Genomic DNA, 21008 nt, shown 5'->3' on the forward strand with positions numbered 1-21008 from the left:
TTTGACTTTTGCGCCCTTTTTTTTTTTTTTTCAAAAGGCAAAACCTGTGGTGATGTCTGAATTCTCCATTAATTTAGAGCAGAGTTTGTAGAGCAGCGTTCAGCTTTGCCTTTGTTTCATCTCACCAGCTCAGTGGGAGACATGAGCGACAGAGTCCATACTTTCAATGACAAATATTCAGCCACTCAGGGTGACATTCTCCACTGGAGATTATTTTAATGAAGGTTTCTCTACAGAGACTCACCATGAGGCTGTGGAGAGGAACGCTCGTCGGAGCCGAAATGTAAGTTCAAAACCTAACTTCAGCATTTAAAGGTAATTCATCATCAAAGCTTGAAGAGATACTTAATTTTGATCTGATATTTTACTTTTAGCCCCATTTGACTTTTTCAGTAGGAGTTTTAAATAGTAAGTACATCACTGAGGTCTTCCTTGACTTGAAACTGGTTAAAACACCACTCTGTTAGGATCATACATTTAAATGAACATGTTTTTCAAAAACCCAAGTACACACAGAGTGGCAAGAAGAGTGAAAAAGACTATTTCAATCTACAATGGATATTTTATATCATTTAATTCTGTGGTTTAGCAGTGACATGTGATGGTTTCAGATTAGAGTCCCTAAACATAAGTCTCATACAAACGTGTTACAAATTTCTTTTAAATCAGGTGAGTTGGACTTTAGTGAATGTGGGTTTGCTTCTGGGAGATCCATATTAGGGGAAATATGTGCATAGTCTTCATCTGTTCCCTCTTAACTCAAGTTAAAACAAGACTTGGAACGTCATTTTGTCCTTACTTCGGCACAATTTTTCAGGTTTACAAATAGAGTGTAGCAATGTAGCCAATAGTTCAATTAAGACATGACCACAGGGCCTGAAAATGAAAACGTACTGGAAATTATGTTTGTCTTCAATTAGTTGGTGAAAGGAACATTAAAGACCATTCATTATCACAACCTCCTCCAGTGTTGCCATGGTTGTTGTTGTCAAACTTGTGAATCTTCTTTTGACTCAGAGCAGCGCCCTCTGGTCAATGTATTGCTTAACATCCATGCCATCATAAAAGACACTTGGAAGTAGGTGGACATGGATGGTTAGACTACATCCTTTGAAAGGGATGTATCTATGTTTGTACGTAAAGGGGGCATAAATGAACCTTAGCCATTGCTACTGCCTCTGTACGGCTTTACTTTGGCACAGCCATGCTTTTTGCTAAAATATGCAGTGACAGTTAAGCAGGTATACTGTTAAACATCTTCACCATCTTAATCTAACATTAGTCTGGAACCTCTCAGTTAATTTTCGATTTCTGAGGGGTGTTATCATCACATGCAGACCAAAATGCCTGTGAAAGCAATTGCATAGACCTACAACCACTCAGAGCAGTGAAACGTGTGATGTAGCAGTGCTTGGTCCATCTTCAAAATGACACGAAATCTGAAAGCTGAGGACAATATTATTTGTATTGAAGGTATCTGATCACAAACCAAGGTACTGTGCACATGAAAATGTTGACCTGACTATTGCACTAAAGAAACAAAATAATGTTGCTAGTGGACCTAATTCATCTCAAAAGGACATGAACATCCAAATTAAATTTCATAGCGATCCATTTAGTATTTTGAATATATATGAATATAGTATAATATTTAATACAAACCACGAGTGTCAACCTGCTGGTGGTGCTAGAGAAAAAGAGGATCACTAAAATCACAATGATACATCCCTTGAAACTCTACAAGTTTTCATGGCAATCTGTCCAGTATTTGTTGTTTCAGTGGTGGCTGGACATCCTCCAACAGAGCTGTATTTCCATGCCTAAAGCCTAAAGCCATGCCACTAGCATGGCTAAAATTGAATTTAGCCCAAGGCTATGTGACTCCATGTAATGAATGGACAGACAAAAGGTAGAGAGCAGAGAGTTTGAAATATTACAGAGCTGGGGTTCCTCATAAGTTTGAAATCAGTTTGAGCTTGTGCACAAATTAATCTCTACTATTAAAAAATAAAACAAAATGGCACAAATGGACACAGGAAGTGGTTACAGTCCTGTTCTGTTGATATTAAAATATGCTACCTTCAAATGGGGTTGTGTTTTCCATGTTCTCCATGAGTCTTTAGCAACATCCTTTTCTTGAGGTATTCACAACCTCTGAAGTGGAACTTTTTTGCAAAGTGTTTGACATGTTTACTGACATTTTCAGAAATAGCTGTGGAGGCTCACTTTTCAGTGGATAGTATAACATTTTGCTTCTTGGTTTATGTCTGAGGTAAATGTTGATTATTCCCAACAGCCTCATCTTTTAATGATGCCTCTAAATTTCCTACAAAACTATACCCCCTTGCAAGCTTGCTAAATTTTTAGCCTCGGTGGCTTCTAGACACAAAGTTTTGGCCTCCATGTTGTCGTTGACTAGCAGCAGTGTTCTCGCTTGGACGCCAAGCATATCATGTACACGACTACCCATGCTGTAACCACAAGCTCACAAGTTCAATTTGAGAGTTGCACTAAGCTCCAGGTAAAATTTTCTTTGCTTTCACTTGATGTGACTTATTTCAGTTTCCACATATCAGAACCTTGAGCGTTTCTCCTCGGGTGTCCGAACAGAGTGGACTAACTGGAGCATGCTGTGAGATCAACAGGAAACCCCTGGAGGAAGAACACTGGACACTGGATACCCGTATGAAAACAGAAGACACGGTCTCTCGGTAGCCCAGAGACATCTCGGCTTCAGTGAGTCATTTTTCATTGGGACATCTGCTCAGGGGAGAGGATATGATCCTGTCCACGTGTGGAGACAGTAGGCTGCTGGCCATCGGGACACAGCATACTGAAACTCAGTTCACCTGATGTCCCCGGAGTATGTTGTTAATGATATAATGATTCAAGGTGATGGAAACGGGCAAGATGAGATGCAGCTCATATTTCACTGGAGCCTCACAACATGGTGAATCAGGAGGCTGCACCCATGCAAGACGAGGTCACCTTGTATTTCATCTCAGGGTGTTTATAATTATACAGACATTCAGGCTGCTGGTTAGATTAAGTTTACCTCATGCATCATCCCAGGCTATTGTTAACAAGATAAGACATTCAGTAGATCCAGATACGATTAAGATGCTTCATATTTCATCTGAAGCTCTTCTAATGTGAAGTTCGTCCCTGCTGCCCTGCCGTAGATCTGCTGCCATCACTGGAGCTTTATTAACAACACAGTCCTGTAGAGAAGCAACTCTGTTAGTTCCCTTAAACTATACCCACACATGTGATCTGTAGTACCATGTGTCCCTGGTAGATCATTAGTTTCAGTAGTTAACATTTTAGTGCATTATATCTCCAGGGACAGCAGATGACTCATCTTCTCAAAAGTGGAAAACAAATCATTTTAAAACTGTCACTTTTTTGTGGAAAATTGCCAAAATTCTGACAAAAACTAGCTCACTGTTTTCACCTAGTATGAACTATTTTTTTTCTGTTGTATGAACAAGTAAACAGTTAATGGAAAGTTCTGTTTAGTATCGGTAGTCATCAGCTGGAGACGTGGAGGGTGGTTGTTAAAATCTGGTAGTAAGATTCTTCATAACAACAGTGGTTCAGCTTGCAGACATGTCAATGAGAATGGAAATCTATACCAAAATATGGCAGAATACACAGCTTTCATCTGTCACTGGTGTGTCTAGCTGTTAGTTTGTTGCACAAAACTAGATTTCTCAGTGCTCACAAACTTTAACAGCTCACCGTCTTAGTGACTAAAGTAAGATGTATATTTGCCATATTTCCATGCAGAGTCTTTGGAACATACTGAGCATATGTATGGAAAATTGGACTATGCTGGAGGAGTGGATGTTTTTTTCATTTTTCGCCTTGGAACTATGTGGAAACGGACACAAACCTTTTAATGCCAGATTTTACAAAGCAGAGTTGGAGACAAGAGCACACAGAGAGGAAATACTTTCCCAAAGCTCAGTCTGCTCTCTCTTTTCATCTGCAGTTGTTTTTGCCTGCTCTAAGAACTTGGCATTGGTTACCATTTCTGAAAAAACTAACAACACAAAACACACATCTTGTCTTCAGGGTTTTTTAAATGGTAAATGTGGAGGTGTACTTTGTATTATGGTATCTTATTGAAATGCATTCTGAATCTGCTCATCCTCTATACTAACTGAGATGGAATAGTCAGATTTTGTACTCTTAACAGAAATTGTAACTCATTATCTTATCTTTTTATATATGTATGTTATGAAGATAATCGGTAATTTATATTCATAGCATCTTATGGAAATGTACATATCCAGAATTTGTACTGACAATAATTATTGGAAACAGTATGCAATATAACATTAATATTTTTTTAATTTTGCATGGTCCAATTGTAGTTGCTATCACTTATCATTGGTGATTTTTCAGGTGCATTTGTATCAGAGAATGTTTTGAATGATTCTGTGGTGATTAAGACCTGATTATTGAAAGGCTCACCTGATGGCAAACAAGCACAGAGCAAATCTGATGCAGCAAAATGCAAAACACATAGTTCACTCCCTTCTTGTTTTTAATGTAATCTGCCAATGAAAAGTGTCGACCCAAGTATCCTTTGGTGCATTAGACTTTGATGTTTTGATTTGATGTGGAGGTGGAGATCGAACCACCAACCCTGTGATCAGTGGACAACCTGCTCCATCTTCTGAACCACAGCAACCTAAAGTTTTTCAAAAGTTTGCACAGTGACAGCACAATGGAAACCCGCTGAACATATTATTCTTGTCTCCATTCACCGGTTAAAAATGTCACACTCTTATTTTGAAATTAGGAGTCTAACAGGACGACTCTTCAAAGTTGTGCACAAAATCTAATTCTGCTTTTTCAAATCTTAACTGGCAAATATATATTTCCATAAATTTAAGGCCAATCTCTCAAAATATCATACTGTGTATTCATTCAACTCTCTATATCAATCGATACATAGTATAAATAATAAGAAATATTATTGTGGCTGTATGAATGTATTGTTACCTGCACAGACACAGTGTCCAACAGTCTCCTGATGGTAACAGTGTGTAGTTGTCCGTTGGCCAGGCTCCTCACTCTGCTTCTCAATACTTCAGCCTCTCTGCTGCTGTCCAGCTTGTATCTCACCTCCAGCTTATCTTCACAGACACACACACAAAGTTTTTCCATTTTAACCTTTTTCTCTTGATGTAAACATCCAGGTCGTCTTTGCTAATCTTTTTTAAGGATGTATTTTTCACTTCAGTGATGAGTCTGAATGATGAGTATCTGAGTCAATAAAGCTTTCCATATTAAGAGGATTAGCAGTTAATTCCCTATCAATAACACAACTCCAAATCTAATCAATTTCACTAATATTAGGGGGATTAAGAAAAGATTTAATAAAAGCCCTGTGATGTCTTTGGGCTTTTAAGATTGAGATAATACTTTGTCCTTCAAATGCATACAAATTAACATTTATTATACTTTTCAAGTATAGCAATTTATCCCACAGAAGAACATTTCATGATTATGTTCTTTTAATTACAAAGCTGTATCAAAGGAGCAATAAGTAGCAATTGTGTGTTCAAACATGAGTACAGCAGTTCAAATAGCAACTTGGAGCCACTGACTCTAAAATATAGGCTGAAATCCTATTTAATGTATGATCTATGGCTGAAGTGAGTTGTTTACCCCTGCCACCCTTTCCTCAGACTCAGGGAAAGCTCCGCAGAAGCACAGGACATGCTCAACATCTAAAATTGGCGATAAGTGATGACAAGTCCTCCACTGTAAGTTAATCAGCTGTTTATAACTGTCAGTTGTCCCTTGATATAAAGCTGAGCCTGTTATCCTGAAAACAAAAGCCTAATGCTCTGAAAATACACACTCTGGACTGAGTTTAACCGCTTCATGTCACACTGCTAGCCAGACTCCATTTACATATTGCTCAATTTATCTTTTTATCTGTTATACACATCTGCGCTTTCAAAAGATTATTAATGATTTATTATAACTCATAAACCGACACTACCTCATTTGGAGAACATTCGTTATTAATTTAAACTCTTTTTAATGTGAAAAGGGGAAACAAAATCAATTATTTGGAATATAAATTTCAAAGGGGGGCTGCAGCGTTGATGTCAGAGAAATGACAATATAGAAAATATTGAAATATAAATATAGAAATATTTCAGCTTAACATGTTTTCTTGATCTCTGACAATATTTATTGTAATAAATCATAAAATAATATATATTACAAATTTCTCCTTTAACCAAGACGTAATAATTATTTGTAAGAGCTCATCTAATCAGCTATTGTTTCTGAAACCAAGCCTTAAGTGATTGACAAGAAATTTCTGTTTTGGCTGAGGACATGAAACTGCAGAGGAGGGGGAAAAGAAATCTCAGAAAGCTCTCAGGGATTTAATTGGACACTTCAGTGTAAGAGCATCTACCTGACTACAGTCAGTATGAAACCTTAATGCCCTGCTGTCCATCAGCTTTTTCTGACTCATTAACAACCAAAAAAAATCCATTTACAGCTAATCTAGTGGCAAAGTGCTGATTTTATTAGACTGCTGAATGCTGAAAATGTAATTTCACGTTCAAAGTGCCTCCTACTACTCTTAAAAGCCAAACTTGCAATGTAATTATTTCACACAAAAGTTTATAAAACACATCAGCAAGATTTCTGCCACTTTATTCAGCAGCAGACTGACCTGCCACCCATTAGCAGCCCTCAAAACTTTTATTTCCTCAGCATCACTCATCAGGTCTCAGTGATGAGACCACAGAACATTTTTTTTTTCTCCAGCCTGAGACAAAACATAATGGCCGGCCCGGCTGGACGGATTAAAAGGCAGCAGAGGCTGACAGGGTGAATCCAGAGAGAGGGAAGATCTGACAGATCCTGATAGATCTGGTAAAGCTGCAGAGCACAGCAGAGGATGAGGACAAGGAGGGAGAGACGAAGGAGAAGGAAAAGAGGAGAGGTCGATATCAGGAGAAGATGACAAGAATGAGAGAGGATGAGGAGAGGAGATGTAAGAGGTGAGGCCTAGAGGAGGAAAAAGTAATTGAAAAAAGTTGAAGCAGGGAGATGTCAGAAAGGAAAAGTCTTGACAAGATTTTTGATTTTAGGTTTGAAAATTTGGAGAGATTAAGAGGAGTGAGAGAACCACGAAAGCAGAGAAGATGTAATTTACTAGAAGGGGAGGGATGGAGGAGTAAGAATTTGGAAAAAGGTGTTAAAGGGTGAAATAAAACTAAGTGAGAAGGAGAAAAACAGACACTTGTGCTGCTTTTCATAAATAACATCCAACTCAGTCTTAATGAGTTAGGGGTGTTTAATAGCTTTATAGAAAGTGATACCCCTAATATTATAATCTTATTGCCTGAGCAACAGCCAAACAAACAAAATTCTTCAATTCTTCTCCCTCTCACCATGCTTGTTGATGAGCAGGGCCAAGTATTCTCTGTAGTAGGAGCTGACGTAGAGCAGCACAGCTGGACTCTGGTGCGTCCTGAAGCTCAGGGAGACGTTCTCTCCTCTCAGCGTCATGTCGGAGTAGATGGAGGACGGCAGAGCGCTGCTGTTCCTGCTCAACTCGTATGGCTCCTTAAAGGTGTAGCTGACAGACGTCCCTGACTTGAAGCTGGCCGACACCTCTGAAGAAAGGGACATGGACACAGAGACAGAGTTTACAGTATGGACTTTAATTTGGCAGTATTAGAAATGGAAAGGGAAAAATAAGACGATATATCAAAGCATAGTGAGCTTTGGAAACAATGGGGCAAAACAAACATCAAAGACAGAAAGTCAGACTTAAAAAAACAGAATCATGAAGCTTTTATTTTTGGCCAGTGATTCATGCAGACAAAGATAAATGTAAGCTTTTTGATGTTTTCAGAGCATCAGTGATGGACTATTGCTATTGATTAATTAATCAAGGTAGACCTCAGTACCGTTTCTTTCTTGTTTCTACATTATCTTTATATTTATATTTTAGGTATTTTACAGCCTCTTATTCATAATAACTTAGGATGCTTTCACACCCAACATGCTCTTGCTCCCAAACCAAATATGACAGCTTGGCCAGTGGCCCCACACTTCACGCTATGACACTGTAGATACCCCTCTTGTCTAAAAAAGACTTTAAGAGTAAAAGCACAAAAACTACTTGGTTAGGTTCAGGAAAAAAATCACAGTTTGGGTTAAAATAAGTCTCTTTTATTTAACTTGTGTCTGCTACTTGCATATGTTACATAAGTTAAAAGGAATACAACACTTAGTTTAACACAAACCCCAGTCTTGTACATATATATTTAAACCTCTAGATCCTTAAAATATAAACTGAGGCCTTTGATATTTTCAGAGCAGAGTATTACCATTTGTTTCTCATCAAGGAGGTAGACTTCAGTAGTTTTTTTCTCATTTCTACCTTACTGTTATATTTCTATTATAGGGATTTTACTCCCTCTTACTGACAGTGCTGTCACACCACAAATGAGCACCATCAGAATCCAAATAGAACTGGACCAAGTACAAACCAACCAAACAAACAAAAAGTTACCATAACCCAAACCTGGTCACTCATGGTAAAAAATGTAAACAAGCAGATGGTACCTTTACAGGGATTTTGCCCTCTTTTCAAAGTATGTATTCAGCTTTTGTTGCCTTTATTATGACAGAACAGCCAAAGGTAAACAGGAAAGGGGGAAGAGAGAACGGGGCGACATGCAGCAAATGGCAGTGGTATTATTAAGTCACTGAAATGACCAAAACCATCAATATCTACAGAAGGAAAATGCAACATACACATTAATGCAGCAGTAATATTAATCCAGAAACATAGGATCTAATAGTAAAGCACTGACAGGGATGATTCTACTGAACAGTGAGTAATGATACATTTACTTTTGACATTTTCATGAATTTTTTCTGCAATATTCAGATAAATTTTAAGTCTAGACTGCAGGACTTTTACTTGTAGTGGTGTGTTTGCAACGTGAGGTGTTAGTACTTTTACTTAAGTAATGCACTTGAATGATGCACATAGAGTACCAAATGTGATCAGATGATCAATCGTGTTTTCTCCTGTGATTTTGTTTTTCTGCCACAGTGAAAAAAAATCACTTTTACTCGTAATTACTAACTACCTATGTTAAGTTTTCACAGACCAGCTGATCTGTGAGGAGTACTGGAAGATGCTGTGGTGATGTTACATAAACAGGGACTTTTTATTTCTTTTGTGTGGCACAAACACAACACACAGAACAAAACTGACACTCAGCAGGATTAAAATGCTGCTGTGATTCTTAGCTCAAGCACAGCAGTAAATATTTTTTCCATCATTTATTACTTTAGCTTTATTGATAGATTTCTTGGAAGTGGAGTGTATTGACTTTTTATCCTGCATGAACACCATTTATTTCAATTTGCAACACCTCGTTTTGCCTCCAGTTGAATAATCTTTCAGAATCACCAGGAAGAGAATAATTGTTTCCCTGGGCAGAGCGCGGTTTGTGTATTTACAGTCACTTTTACACTTTCAATATCAGAATGAATTGCTGAGGGTTATTTAGCTCAATAAGATGTTTACAGCATCTAAACATCTGAGATTACCACACAAGGCTGTTTTCAAAATATCAGCAGAAAAACGAGAAAAACCCCTTTAAACTAGTTGCAGAAACACGTGCTGCGGCCTACTGACGCAGATGCAGATAAGTACAGGAGATACCAGTGGCTGTTAGGAGAGGGCGAAGAGAGTCCTCTTAGCTCTTGAACTGAGACAAAAAGTTTAAATGTGATGACGCATTATTAGTGCAATGAATTTAACATCAAACGAATGACTTAAATAGACCCCAACACATCAAACGGACACTATTTGCATGAAACCTTTGATGTCACATGGTAACTAAGTACCTCTTGATGAGTGTTAAGTGCAGCGAAAGGCTGAGAGTAATTATATGGATTCTTAACCTTTAAACAGCAGTAAAAGAACACCCACACATGGATGCTCTGAACAACGGTCTCAATCTCTTCTTCTTATCTGATGTTTATTTTTCTTTGTATTTCCATTCTGTTAGTTTTGTTAAGTGTATTATGAGAATAAATCCTATTAGAGTCCTACAGAAATAACTGCCAGTATGTACTAAAAGACTTACTAGACGTTCTCTTTATACAGACACAGACAGTCAGGGTTCTTCTGCAGAGTGAAGGACACTGCTCAGGCAATTTTCTATGGCAACTCTTTCATTCTCCTCCAAAATTGCTAAAGCAGAATATATAATATAATATATCCTTTTAATGACTTTAGCTTTATAAAGACTGGGACATTTCCATCCATGGAAATTGGTGAATGAACTAACCTTTAAAAACACCAGCGTCACACACAACAAATCCAGTGTTCTGCAAGCTAAAATTATTGTTTTTGTCAAAAGAATCTGGTGGCTTTGGAGAGCAGAGTGCTCCAACGGTGTATATAACAGCTGTTCACTGTCAGAAAAGGCTTCCTGAAAGCAAAGTAAAAGTAAAAAAATATTCTAAATATAGTGTAAGAGCGTTGGAAGTAGGGAGTCCAAGGGACAGAGGCAGGTACTTCTGTCTGTCTACTGTTAGTATTGTAATACACTATGGATAATGGTATGACCATTTGAACTAAATTCGAGTTCCCAGTTGGAAATTTCAATTTTAACGCCCCCTGAACTAGAATTTCCAAATTCAAGTCAGAGGAACTTCTCCAAACCTGACCACAGAATCCAATATGGCTGCTCTGCGTATCCACAAAAGTGAAAGCTGTTTATTAGCATTTGAGTCTCATAAAATCAGTCCTACACACAGTACTGTCTGTGAACTTATTGTTACAGTGTTTCCATATATGAAATTTCATAGAACGCATTGTTTTCTGGCTTGCTATACTGGAATGCAGTCAGCTCAACTCTTGAAAACTGTTTGAGGTTAGACAAAAGAAATGCGCCAGTGAAAAAGAAGACTGCTGATGTAAACACTGATGTAAACAATGCAGGATTTATAAAAATGTAATTGTCAGCTTTACAAATGTTCTATCAAAAAGGTAATGCATTTGTTGGACTTCATGGGCGCACACAGTTTACTCTGTTCAGTATAACACTGCATGTAAACACAAGTTTTGTTTGTTTAAAAGAAAACTGCACAGGACACCTTCAAGCTTAACTTTTAAATCCATCAGCTTGTTTGGTTTTATGGGCGTGACCTGCAACTGTGAGCATCTCTGTGACAAAACCCACAATAGAGAAGTAATATTTTTAGTAATTTTTATTTCAAATAGTTTTTTGAGTACTGAAAACCCCCAAATTACCTCAAAAGTGAGAATATTCTCCAGCCATAGGAAAGGTTGACTAACACATATCAGTTTGACAGTATGGCTTCCTTTCACCTCTACACTTTGTATTACATATGTGTGTACCTGTATGGCAGAAGACTCCAGTGTATGCCGACAGGCCGCAGTCACAGTGGAAGCCGTTGGTTCTCTCCACACAGCGGCCCTGGTTCTGGCAGAACGAGCCGTAGCTGCTGCAGTGACCCGGGCAGCCGGGTTGAACTCCAGGTGTGATCCTTGCCCTCTCCTCCAGGTCCAGGGTGACGCCGTTCAGCTGCAGAGAGCGAATACAACCCCGGAAGCCCTTCTGCCTGGAGGCTGTGCCTCCTGCAAATATATAAACAATGCATGGTGTTCATTTTGTTACTTGCTAATATCGCAAGCAATCTTCATCAAAGCATGAAGGAATCAAATCTGCCACTCCAAGAACAAAGATGTCTGTCCTCTTTGTCCCAGCTTTCTTTTATGTCTTTGTGTGCCAACAAGTCTGTATGTTTTCTTTCTGTCTAGCTTTTCATTTCTCCTCCTCCTGTCATTCACAGCAGATCCACATGTCGCCTCTGCTCCCCCAGAAGCTCCAATCTGTCAACACTGCTCTTATGAAATGACACAACAATGAAACAGCGATGAGGCAACGAGCTGGAGGTGGAAAACTGCATCAGGGACATAAGTTTCATTGGCTGTCTTTAGGTCTGTATAGCATCATCTAGCTGTTGACTGCCTTGCTGAAGTACTGTGACTATGCGCCTGGTCAGATGTCTGTCTGTGCGTAGCAGAAAGGCAGATTTTCTTCCATTTCAATCACTTTTCCAGCACATCGTGCAGTTTCTCACTTTTTTTTCATAATAGCTACAGATATGAGAATAGTGAAACAATATGAGAAATAGGCATCCACGTTTGCACACACATATACTGAGCACTCACATGAGATGGCACAGCAAGAGTTCAAACTTGACAACCTGTCATTTCTGCAAAGATCACAGATTGAAACAGTTTTTGTCAGAGTTCAGACATGCCAGCACTTTGCTCTCAGCCTTCAAAGCTGACAATTTCCTCGGCAGCTGCTCTTCACACCAGTACATCAATGCTTGGCCCCTTTCTCTGCTGTGATACAAGTAACACACTGCAAATGACTGAAGAAGGTAAATGGAAATATAGTTATGCTTGGCACTGATGATTCTTAAGAGGCCCCCTGGATTAGCCAAGAGGAAACCACAGGGAGCACAGAGCAAAACCCCCCATTGATCTATAAATGTGGGTTTAAACACCCCCTGCAGTGAAAATCAGGCTTTTAACCTTGTGAACATGTTCATGTGGTGTTTTTCATGTCAGACATATCAGGAGTGAAATAAGCAGTAAACCTCAAGCAATAAGAATGACTACATTCCAACACTGGAAAATGTAAAGTTAAAAAAGCAAAATAAAACAAAAAAAAAAAACTAATTAATATCTCACTGGAAACAATTCTAAGATGAATAAATAAAGTAAATCATATTCCTGACATCAAAACACAGAGTGAAGAATACAGACATCAATCATTATCATTGATCCTGAGGAGGGGCTGTTTGTCTCATCCAGCAGGAAGTTTACAATAATTAAACAAATTTTAACATACATGACAAACTAAGTTTAACAGTTAGACAACATACAGACAGCTTTGACTTTAGCTTATTTCATGTAAAACAGTGGTGGTGGATCAGGTGTATTGATAAAAATATTGCCTCTCTACTCGCAATGGGTTTATTGCACTTATATACGAGCGTAGTTACTTCACCTGCTTCATTTCAGTGTCTCTACCAGTGGCCTCTCCGCTCTGCTGTGTACTGACCTCAGTCTGTGAGTATGTGGAGCAGCTGCATTGACACAGACAGAGAAGGGAGCAGAGATGCTGCCCTGCAGCTGTGTGATAATAAATTACACCAAACCTTAAATGTTGGACCTAATCAATACTCGGGGGCCCGTTTAATACCAAGTGTCTGTACCCATCCCTACATGCAAAACACAGTGTGCTGTATAGTCATCCAGATCATCAGCATCTGTTTGAACATTAAATATCTTTGTATTGTATTTAATTGAATATAGGTTGAAAAGTATTTGCAAATAATTACATTCTGTTTTTATTCACTTTTTAACACAATGTCCCAACTTTTTGGAACTGGGGTTGTAAGAAGTTGTCTACTTTTCACTTACTCACGTGGCACTATGAATCTGTAGACTGCCATTGAGAGTGAAACCTTCTGAATCCGGAAACTTTGAACAGCTATATAAACTATACAGCTGTAGAACTACGCCTGCTTAGCAAGTGTTTACACCACATATCCAGCAGTGCAGCTTCTGCTCAAACAAGGACGACAAAGTGAAGGCCGAAGTTCTTACAGGAATCACGTCTCAGAAGGTAAGATCATTTATAAAAAGCACATTGAGGAATCTGTGGAGTAAAGATTAAAGCAAAGATCAAAGACTCCAAAAGCAGATAAACTCCACCTCTGACCAAATGAGCAATGCTATCGGTGAGACCTTCAAGATCAGGGGGAATTTCAACGTCCTATACAACCTCAGCTCTAACAAGACGATTACCGTCTCTCTAAACGAGAGATCCTACTGTGAGAGCACACTGACTAAGCATACAGTATGAGAGTGAATGGGAAAAAAAAACAATTAGTGAAATGGAGATCAAAGCAATCATCAAAGGCAAAGTGCGTGACTCAAGATACAAAGAACCTCGACCTGCAGGCCCAGAAAAGTGTAGAAAAAGAGAAAGAACTCAAAACTGGAAAGTTGGCAGCAGAAAACTCTGGAGCAGAGAGAATTTGAACCACATCATACATACATCAGATAATACAGACTCTGCTCTGAGGAGGAGGAGCAGTGGTAAAAATGGGATATTATGCAATAAAACACACTCCAGATTGAATTAATGATCAAAGAGTACATTAGGGATGCAACTAATGTTTTTAAATCATCATTTAAGCTAAGCCTTTTTGAGAGATAGAAAACTAGATCAATGTCAATACAATTTCTCACTAAAATCTTTTAAGAAACATATTTTGATGTACCGTTTAGCTGTAATACTGGAAAGATCACAACAAACCGGCTGCCATTGTGTTTCCAGTTTCCAACGGATTCTCCCAAACCTCAGATCAAACTGTCAAACTGGGCATTGCTGATCAAATAGGGGTCAATATTCTGTTACTGCATTGCCTATATCTCAACTAAAATGTTTTCAAAATGTATTTTAGTGTACTGTTTAGCTATAATACGAGCAGCCACCAGTATTTCTGAGCAAAAACCAAACACCAAACTAAACAGTCAAACTATGTCACCCACCAGCTCCATGCTCATGTCTGGTTGTAAAAAACAAAACAAGATGGAAACCCCCATAATGCCAAAACGCTTCAAAACAAATGGGTGCCTTCATGGTTGGTTCACAGTTAGCTGAACATTATATCTGCTTAACTTCAGCTTGTACGCATTGTGATTGTGAGTATGTTGGCCTACTGACGTTATCAAAACTGCTAGTGTAGCTGTTGACTCTGTCTTGTTATCAATTAACTGTTTAGTCCACAAAAAAGTTTAAGAACCAAAGGTAACATTTTCATGTCTGTTTTGTCTGACCAACAGTCCAAAAACATAGTGTATTCAAAATACAGTGAAATCCTCTGCAACCATAACCTTTTGAGTGACCCTCCTATTTGTTTGTGCTGCTCTGCCCACCTGTGTACATGGCACCAAAATGACACACACACACACACACACACACACACACACACACACACACACACACACACACACACACACACACACACACACACACAGACACACACACAGACACACACACAGACACACAGACACACAGCAAATTTCAAGGTCATCAAATAAACCAAACTGTTAGTGCTGATTGTTCTGGTTTTTGGCACCACCACAAAATTAGACCCAATGTGAAGATTTGATTTAGCCTCTGCAGGATTTATGAGACTGGGGTCAAACAACATCACAACACTCTAATAACAGCAGCTGTTTTTAACTAAATGAAAATACTGTGTCTTATGGGACCACTCACAGGATGCAGAAAACAAACCTCAACACACCAGCCAACACGAAGGCCAATGAAGCACCAATAAACTGCTGCTTATCTTTCCAAACCAGGCGATACAACAAGTAATGTGAAATGCTGCTTGCAAAGAATGCAAAACTCTCTCAATTGAAACTGCTGCGTGTGGATATTTTACACCTGCAAATATCAGGCAATAAAGAAAGTGGAGAAGCAATCCTGTGGTTTATAAATCCAAGCAAGGCAATAAAATGGGTGATTAATTGAAACATTATAATTCGCTGCCTTATAAATTTGTACGAGGAATAATTAAGGCTTGTAAATACACTGTTCATAGAATATGACTTATGAATTCACAGAAGACAACACTAACTCATTAATTCACATAACTAAGTAGACTTATAAACCTGTGGTGCTTGCATGAATGCAAAGCACGTGATAAAATATATATTCAAAATACAAATATCCAAAAATTCAAACAAAAGTAAACACTTTTCTTGATGAATTTGTTGAGGGAAGGATTACGGCTCACAAGTAATATTCATAGCTTGTATGTACAGCATTGTTGTGGTTTACAATTCCATACAAGCTGAACTGATATCAGTCCTTATTTACACATATATTGTGTACTTCACATTTACATTTCAGAAATACAACTGATGCCTTCAATAGTTTTCTCAAGGACAGTAACAGAAAATATATTATACTTGTTACTGTTCTTAGTCTAAAAAAGGAGGATGGGATTTCTTCATACTTTTGCACAGAATCAAGTCCAATATTTCACTGCAAACTTCCATTACCAAACCTTTCTGCAAATAAATACAAGTGCATTTCCATTACAACACATAAATCCATTACTCCTGTGAGGTGTGCTGATAATTCAGAGGTAAACATAAACAGGTTTAGTGTGATAGTGGTGACCTCAGAGTGGATTATTGGCTAAACACATTCAGCCAATCAATATTCACCTCGATTTCCCTCCTGCTGCTGCTGCTGCTGCTGCTGCTGCTGCTGCTGCTGCTGCTGCTGCCTTCATCCAATCTTATCAGTGTTTGCTGGTTTGTTTTCCCTCCACAGTGTGTGTTTACTGATGTGAAGTGACATACATAATATTTGCAGAATGATAAAAACTTATTTCTCCTGCAGGTCTGCAGATGAACAGTGAGGTCAAACTGAGAGTTTGAATTGTAGAATCAAACTGATAAAGTTGAGATAAACTGGGCTCAAGTGTTGATGAAGTTTGTATTTGAGATGGTTAATCATATGACAGTGTAATGAACTGTGACAGGAAGTACCTAAGTACAAACATTGTACTTGTACATGTAACAAGATGAAAACAATGTAAAAGCCGTCAAAAGACAAAAACAACGTAAAATGCGTAAGAAGATGAAACGACATAACACGCAGTAAGATGGAGACGACACAAAACACATGACAAGATGAAAATGACGTAAAACATGTAAAAAGACAAAAAACAATGTAACAAGACAAAAATGAAATCAAAAGTATAAGATGGAAACAATGTAAAACATGCAGCAAGACGAAAAATGACGCAACAAGACAAAAATGACATAAGACATGTAAGAAGATGCAAGAAGATGAAAACAAGTTAAAAGATGTACAGTAACCTTACAAGAGGAAAGCGATGTGACAATACGAAAATGGCGCAAACACATAACATGAAAAACAACATAAAACATGAGGCAAGATAAAAATGGCACAAACGATGTAACAAGATGAAAATGACCTAAAACACGTAAGAAGATAAAACGAGAATAAAGATGTAACAAGTCAAAACAGAGAGTAAGACTCAACCACTGAAAAAAGATGAGTTTCAGTTAGCTTTGACAGCCAGTAGAAACGTCCTTCATAGGGTTTACTTTAAAACTTTGAGTCTGTACTTTTTTACTTTTAATGCAGTAAAGAAATTGAATCAGTACTTCTACTTACTTAAGGTTGGAGCTTAATTTACAGATGATTCAAAAACCCTCACTGCAAGAAATCACATCACACCCCACATTATATATTACTGCTATGTGATGCATGCTTTTTTAAGTGTAATAATTGTTCAGTAGGCAGAAACCATTGACTCAGCACTTTCATATTCAATAGTAATGAGCAACTGATGACATTTAACCAATAGTAGTTTAGCACTTTGAAAGAGAATAATTCTTTTCATTTTAAAGTATCGGACTCTCTAGGAAGAGGTCAGACTATTGTCTTGGGGCTTGGATACTGTTAGATTGCAGGGAGAAAAGTAATAGAAACCCTATAAAAAAAAAAAACAACGCTGCAGACTCAGCAACTTTCATATCTAACACAGCTGAGCAGACAACATGGGTCAGCCAACAGCAGGTTAACACATGTGGAAAAAGAGACTATTTTAGCCTTTTTATGAGAATTTAATTCCTGTCTGACAGGGATACATGGAAGTGCCAAAAACTATAGTAAATTATACTAAGGCTTAAAGTTATGCATAGTCAAGGGTTCAGCCACACTGAGTGACAGATGGTTGCCATCACAGATGGCTAGCTGCTAGATAGCCACTTCATTAAGCTGCCTAAGCTCCACCCATGCTACACCTCTTTGCAGATTTTTGGATTAGCCGAGCAAAGTTTGGCACTGCCAAGATAGCACTGTCCAGAGCCGTCACACTAAGAGCTTCACAAAGTCTCTTCAGAAACCCGAAGAGAAACCTTGGGTGGTGTTATGGAGACTCCGTCCATGTTTTATACAGTCTATGGTAGGATCGCATCCTCAACTAACTGCTTATGATGTCTAAACTTTACTTTTTCGACCAGGTTTGTCTGTTGAGGGAAAGCTGAAGTACTATATAAAAACACAAATTATCTCCTTCTTTTAAAGGCTGTTGTGCCTTTCCAGCCTGATAATTTGTTGTGATCCACTTCTATGCAGTAATTAAGTGTTGACTGGTTAAATGTATTTAATTGTCAGTGTCTTTTGTTTACAAAAGGCACCAGCGAAATGAATTTACAAGGTTTTTACATGAATACAGTTTTGGTTGCGTGGTTTTCCAATGATTAACAGTTGCTGGTGGTAATGTGTTACCAAACATAACAATGCCCCAACAAAGGCAGGGAAGGCCGAGACTACTGGCAAGAAAACGTTGATGTAGAAACTATGAAACAATGTAGGTTTCAAATTCTTACGAAAGGCTCTGTAAATGTTTTTTGAACTTAGGAAAGAGACAGTTTTTTTCTGCTGGGAGAGACTAAAAAAATATTTGACTAAAAGTTCTGTGATCAAGCTGCTAACTGACAAGGAGCTGCGGAGGCAGAAACACTGAACTGCTGGTTCTCTGGAGAGCAAAGAGGATATGAGAAACAAGGCAAGTGTGTGTGTGGAAGTTCCTGAGTGCCTGAGAGAGATGAAGAGACAGAAAGGGACTGTTGTTCCAGTCCCGCAAGAGTTGAGAAAGGGCCTTGAACCCACGAGTACTGAGACTAATGAGGCAAGAATCACACAGAAACTCACATGCACACATTTGTACTATGGGAACACTGTTTTATATCAATAAACAGTCCATTAAAGACAATATTTTGTCCTCTTGCTTCATACTCCTCACCTATGAACAGCTGGCTGTTGAGCTGCAGGTGGAAGTGTCCGTCAGCAGGAGCCTGCTGTGTGGCGGCAGGAAGTCCATCCAATCGAAGTGACGCCTCCTTGACGTTGCGCTCGGCTTGGACTCGATGCCACCGGTTGTCGTTCAGCGGGACTCTCGACTCCACCCGAACCTCCAGCGGCCCGTTACCAACATCGAAGGAGAAGACCACCTGAGTGGAGGCTGACGGAGGTGCAGAGATGGTGAAAGGGAAGAAAAGGGGATAGCAAGAAGGTGATTATGTAGATCATGGAGAAAAAGAGGGAGATGGGAAAGGAAGGGGAATATAGGGAAGTATCAAAAAAGAAAAAAGAAAAAAACAATATAATTAATGTACTGTGTGAGTCATATTTAGATGAATTTTTGGTCGTCATTCCAGCCAATTTCACCTGACATTTTACCATCTGTTTGCCAAACAAAATTGCATATTAAATGAATCCGTGATTAAAGCAGATTTATTTTATTGTGCGAAGACATTTTTGAATCCTACAAATCAAACTAAAGACTCTAGTGATACAGTGCTTTGATTAAAATGTCACAACAAATGAGTTTTTTTTCCCCCACACAGACACAAATTTAATCAAGGAACTAAATTCAGGTCTGTCAATCATCAAACTCATTTTCTACAAGACGTTCTGTTATTCTAGGATCAGTAATGGCAAATCTAAAAAGCAATGTTATATCTTTGTAAAATTTTAAACTTTTCTAAAACAAAATAGAATAGCTCCAAATTGATCTGATATTGTTTTGATATAAATTTTTGTTAACAGGGCCATTCTTCACTGTAGCTGTTAAAGGCATTGATTAAACTCATCTCTGCTCATGAAAATTACAAATTAATATTTTTTTCATGAAGAAAACATTAATTCCTGAAAGTGGCTTGCATGTAACTCTCCTTTGCCTTCACTTTGCCTTTACTTGTCTTACTCACTTGCAGTTGAAACAGAGGGTTAGTTTTGTAGCAAAATGTTCACAGTGCCCTGGAAAATGGAAAATGAAAATCGACTTGCAAAACACTAATACATAATTACACTTGGCTTTTTCATTGATACCCCTTGTTTCGCCATAGTATTAATATGGAAAGCCCCAAAGTTAATGAGAATGATTATTTAGGTATGTGAGCTATGATAGTGGAAATGTTCAGTGTTCATAACGCTGAGTGCTTGTTTTGCTCATAATATGTCTTCTAGCCAAAACAACACATGAACACGATAACAAGGTTTAAAAACTTGATTTTGCTGGATGGGGCATTTATAGGGAGACACTTAATATTGTTTTTCAGTGTCGCTTTTTCTGGATAATTGAGGTGAGAGACCCCACACCAACATTTAATTTTTGCATACTAGACCCACTCGCAACATTTGGATGAATGAGAACGGGACACTGCTGAAACCTCACTTTGTGATTTAAGGTGAAGGAGGCAGCTGTATGTTTACATAAAAATCTGGCGTGAATCTTCACTGTAGAGCTGCATATTTTCACACAGCTCCCACAGTCTGTCGAAGACTTGCCAATGCCACAAATGGGAATAGAAAACAGAAGCTTTAACAAGCAGGTAGGCTGGACTCGAGGTGTATGGAGACCAAACAAGCAGATGGGGGGGATATAGGGCTCCCTGGAATCTGGTTTAATTACTCTTTCACAGCAAAACAACAAACACAAAACCCAGCAGAGCCTCCTAACTAAGCAGGCTGGGTACAGTTCTCACAGGACAACAACAAACAAAAGACTTGAGGGTCTGGCAAAGAAGTTGTGTACTGATAAAGTGGAAAAACTTGCAATGTGAAAGGAAAAATGTCACGCACGTAACCTCCTTGGTAGAAGCAGGTGCAGATACTATTCTGGGCCTCATACACTCAGCCAGTACATTTATCACTGCACTTCTACAGTTCAGGTTCCTGTACTTGAATGGAGAATTTCCATTTTACACCACTTTATACTTATACTCCACATCATATCAGAGGGAAATATTGTACTTTTTA

At 38.5% G+C, this 21008-nt stretch overlaps 1 protein-coding gene across 1 annotated transcript in view; it reads right to left on the bottom strand.

Moving 5' to 3' along the window:
- The window catches only part of LOC146318036 (contactin-associated protein-like 4), a 136127-nt gene that overhangs the window by 11601 nt on the left and 103518 nt on the right, over positions 1 to 21008 (bottom strand). The window contains exons 17-20 of the mRNA XM_084732216.1: positions 18991 to 19209; positions 11441 to 11680; positions 7437 to 7661; positions 5014 to 5147 (exon numbers count right to left, since the gene is read on the bottom strand). Coding sequence (XP_084588342.1) covers positions 5014 to 5147; positions 7437 to 7661; positions 11441 to 11680; positions 18991 to 19209 — 818 coding nt within the window. The remainder of the gene's footprint in view (positions 1 to 5013; positions 5148 to 7436; positions 7662 to 11440; positions 11681 to 18990; positions 19210 to 21008) is intronic.

The sequence above is a fragment of the Lutjanus erythropterus genome, chromosome 12 (assembly GCF_056507025.1).
Source record: "Lutjanus erythropterus isolate fLutEry1 chromosome 12, fLutEry1.hap2, whole genome shotgun sequence".
NCBI lineage: Eukaryota > Metazoa > Chordata > Actinopteri > Lutjaniformes > Lutjanidae > Lutjanus > Lutjanus erythropterus.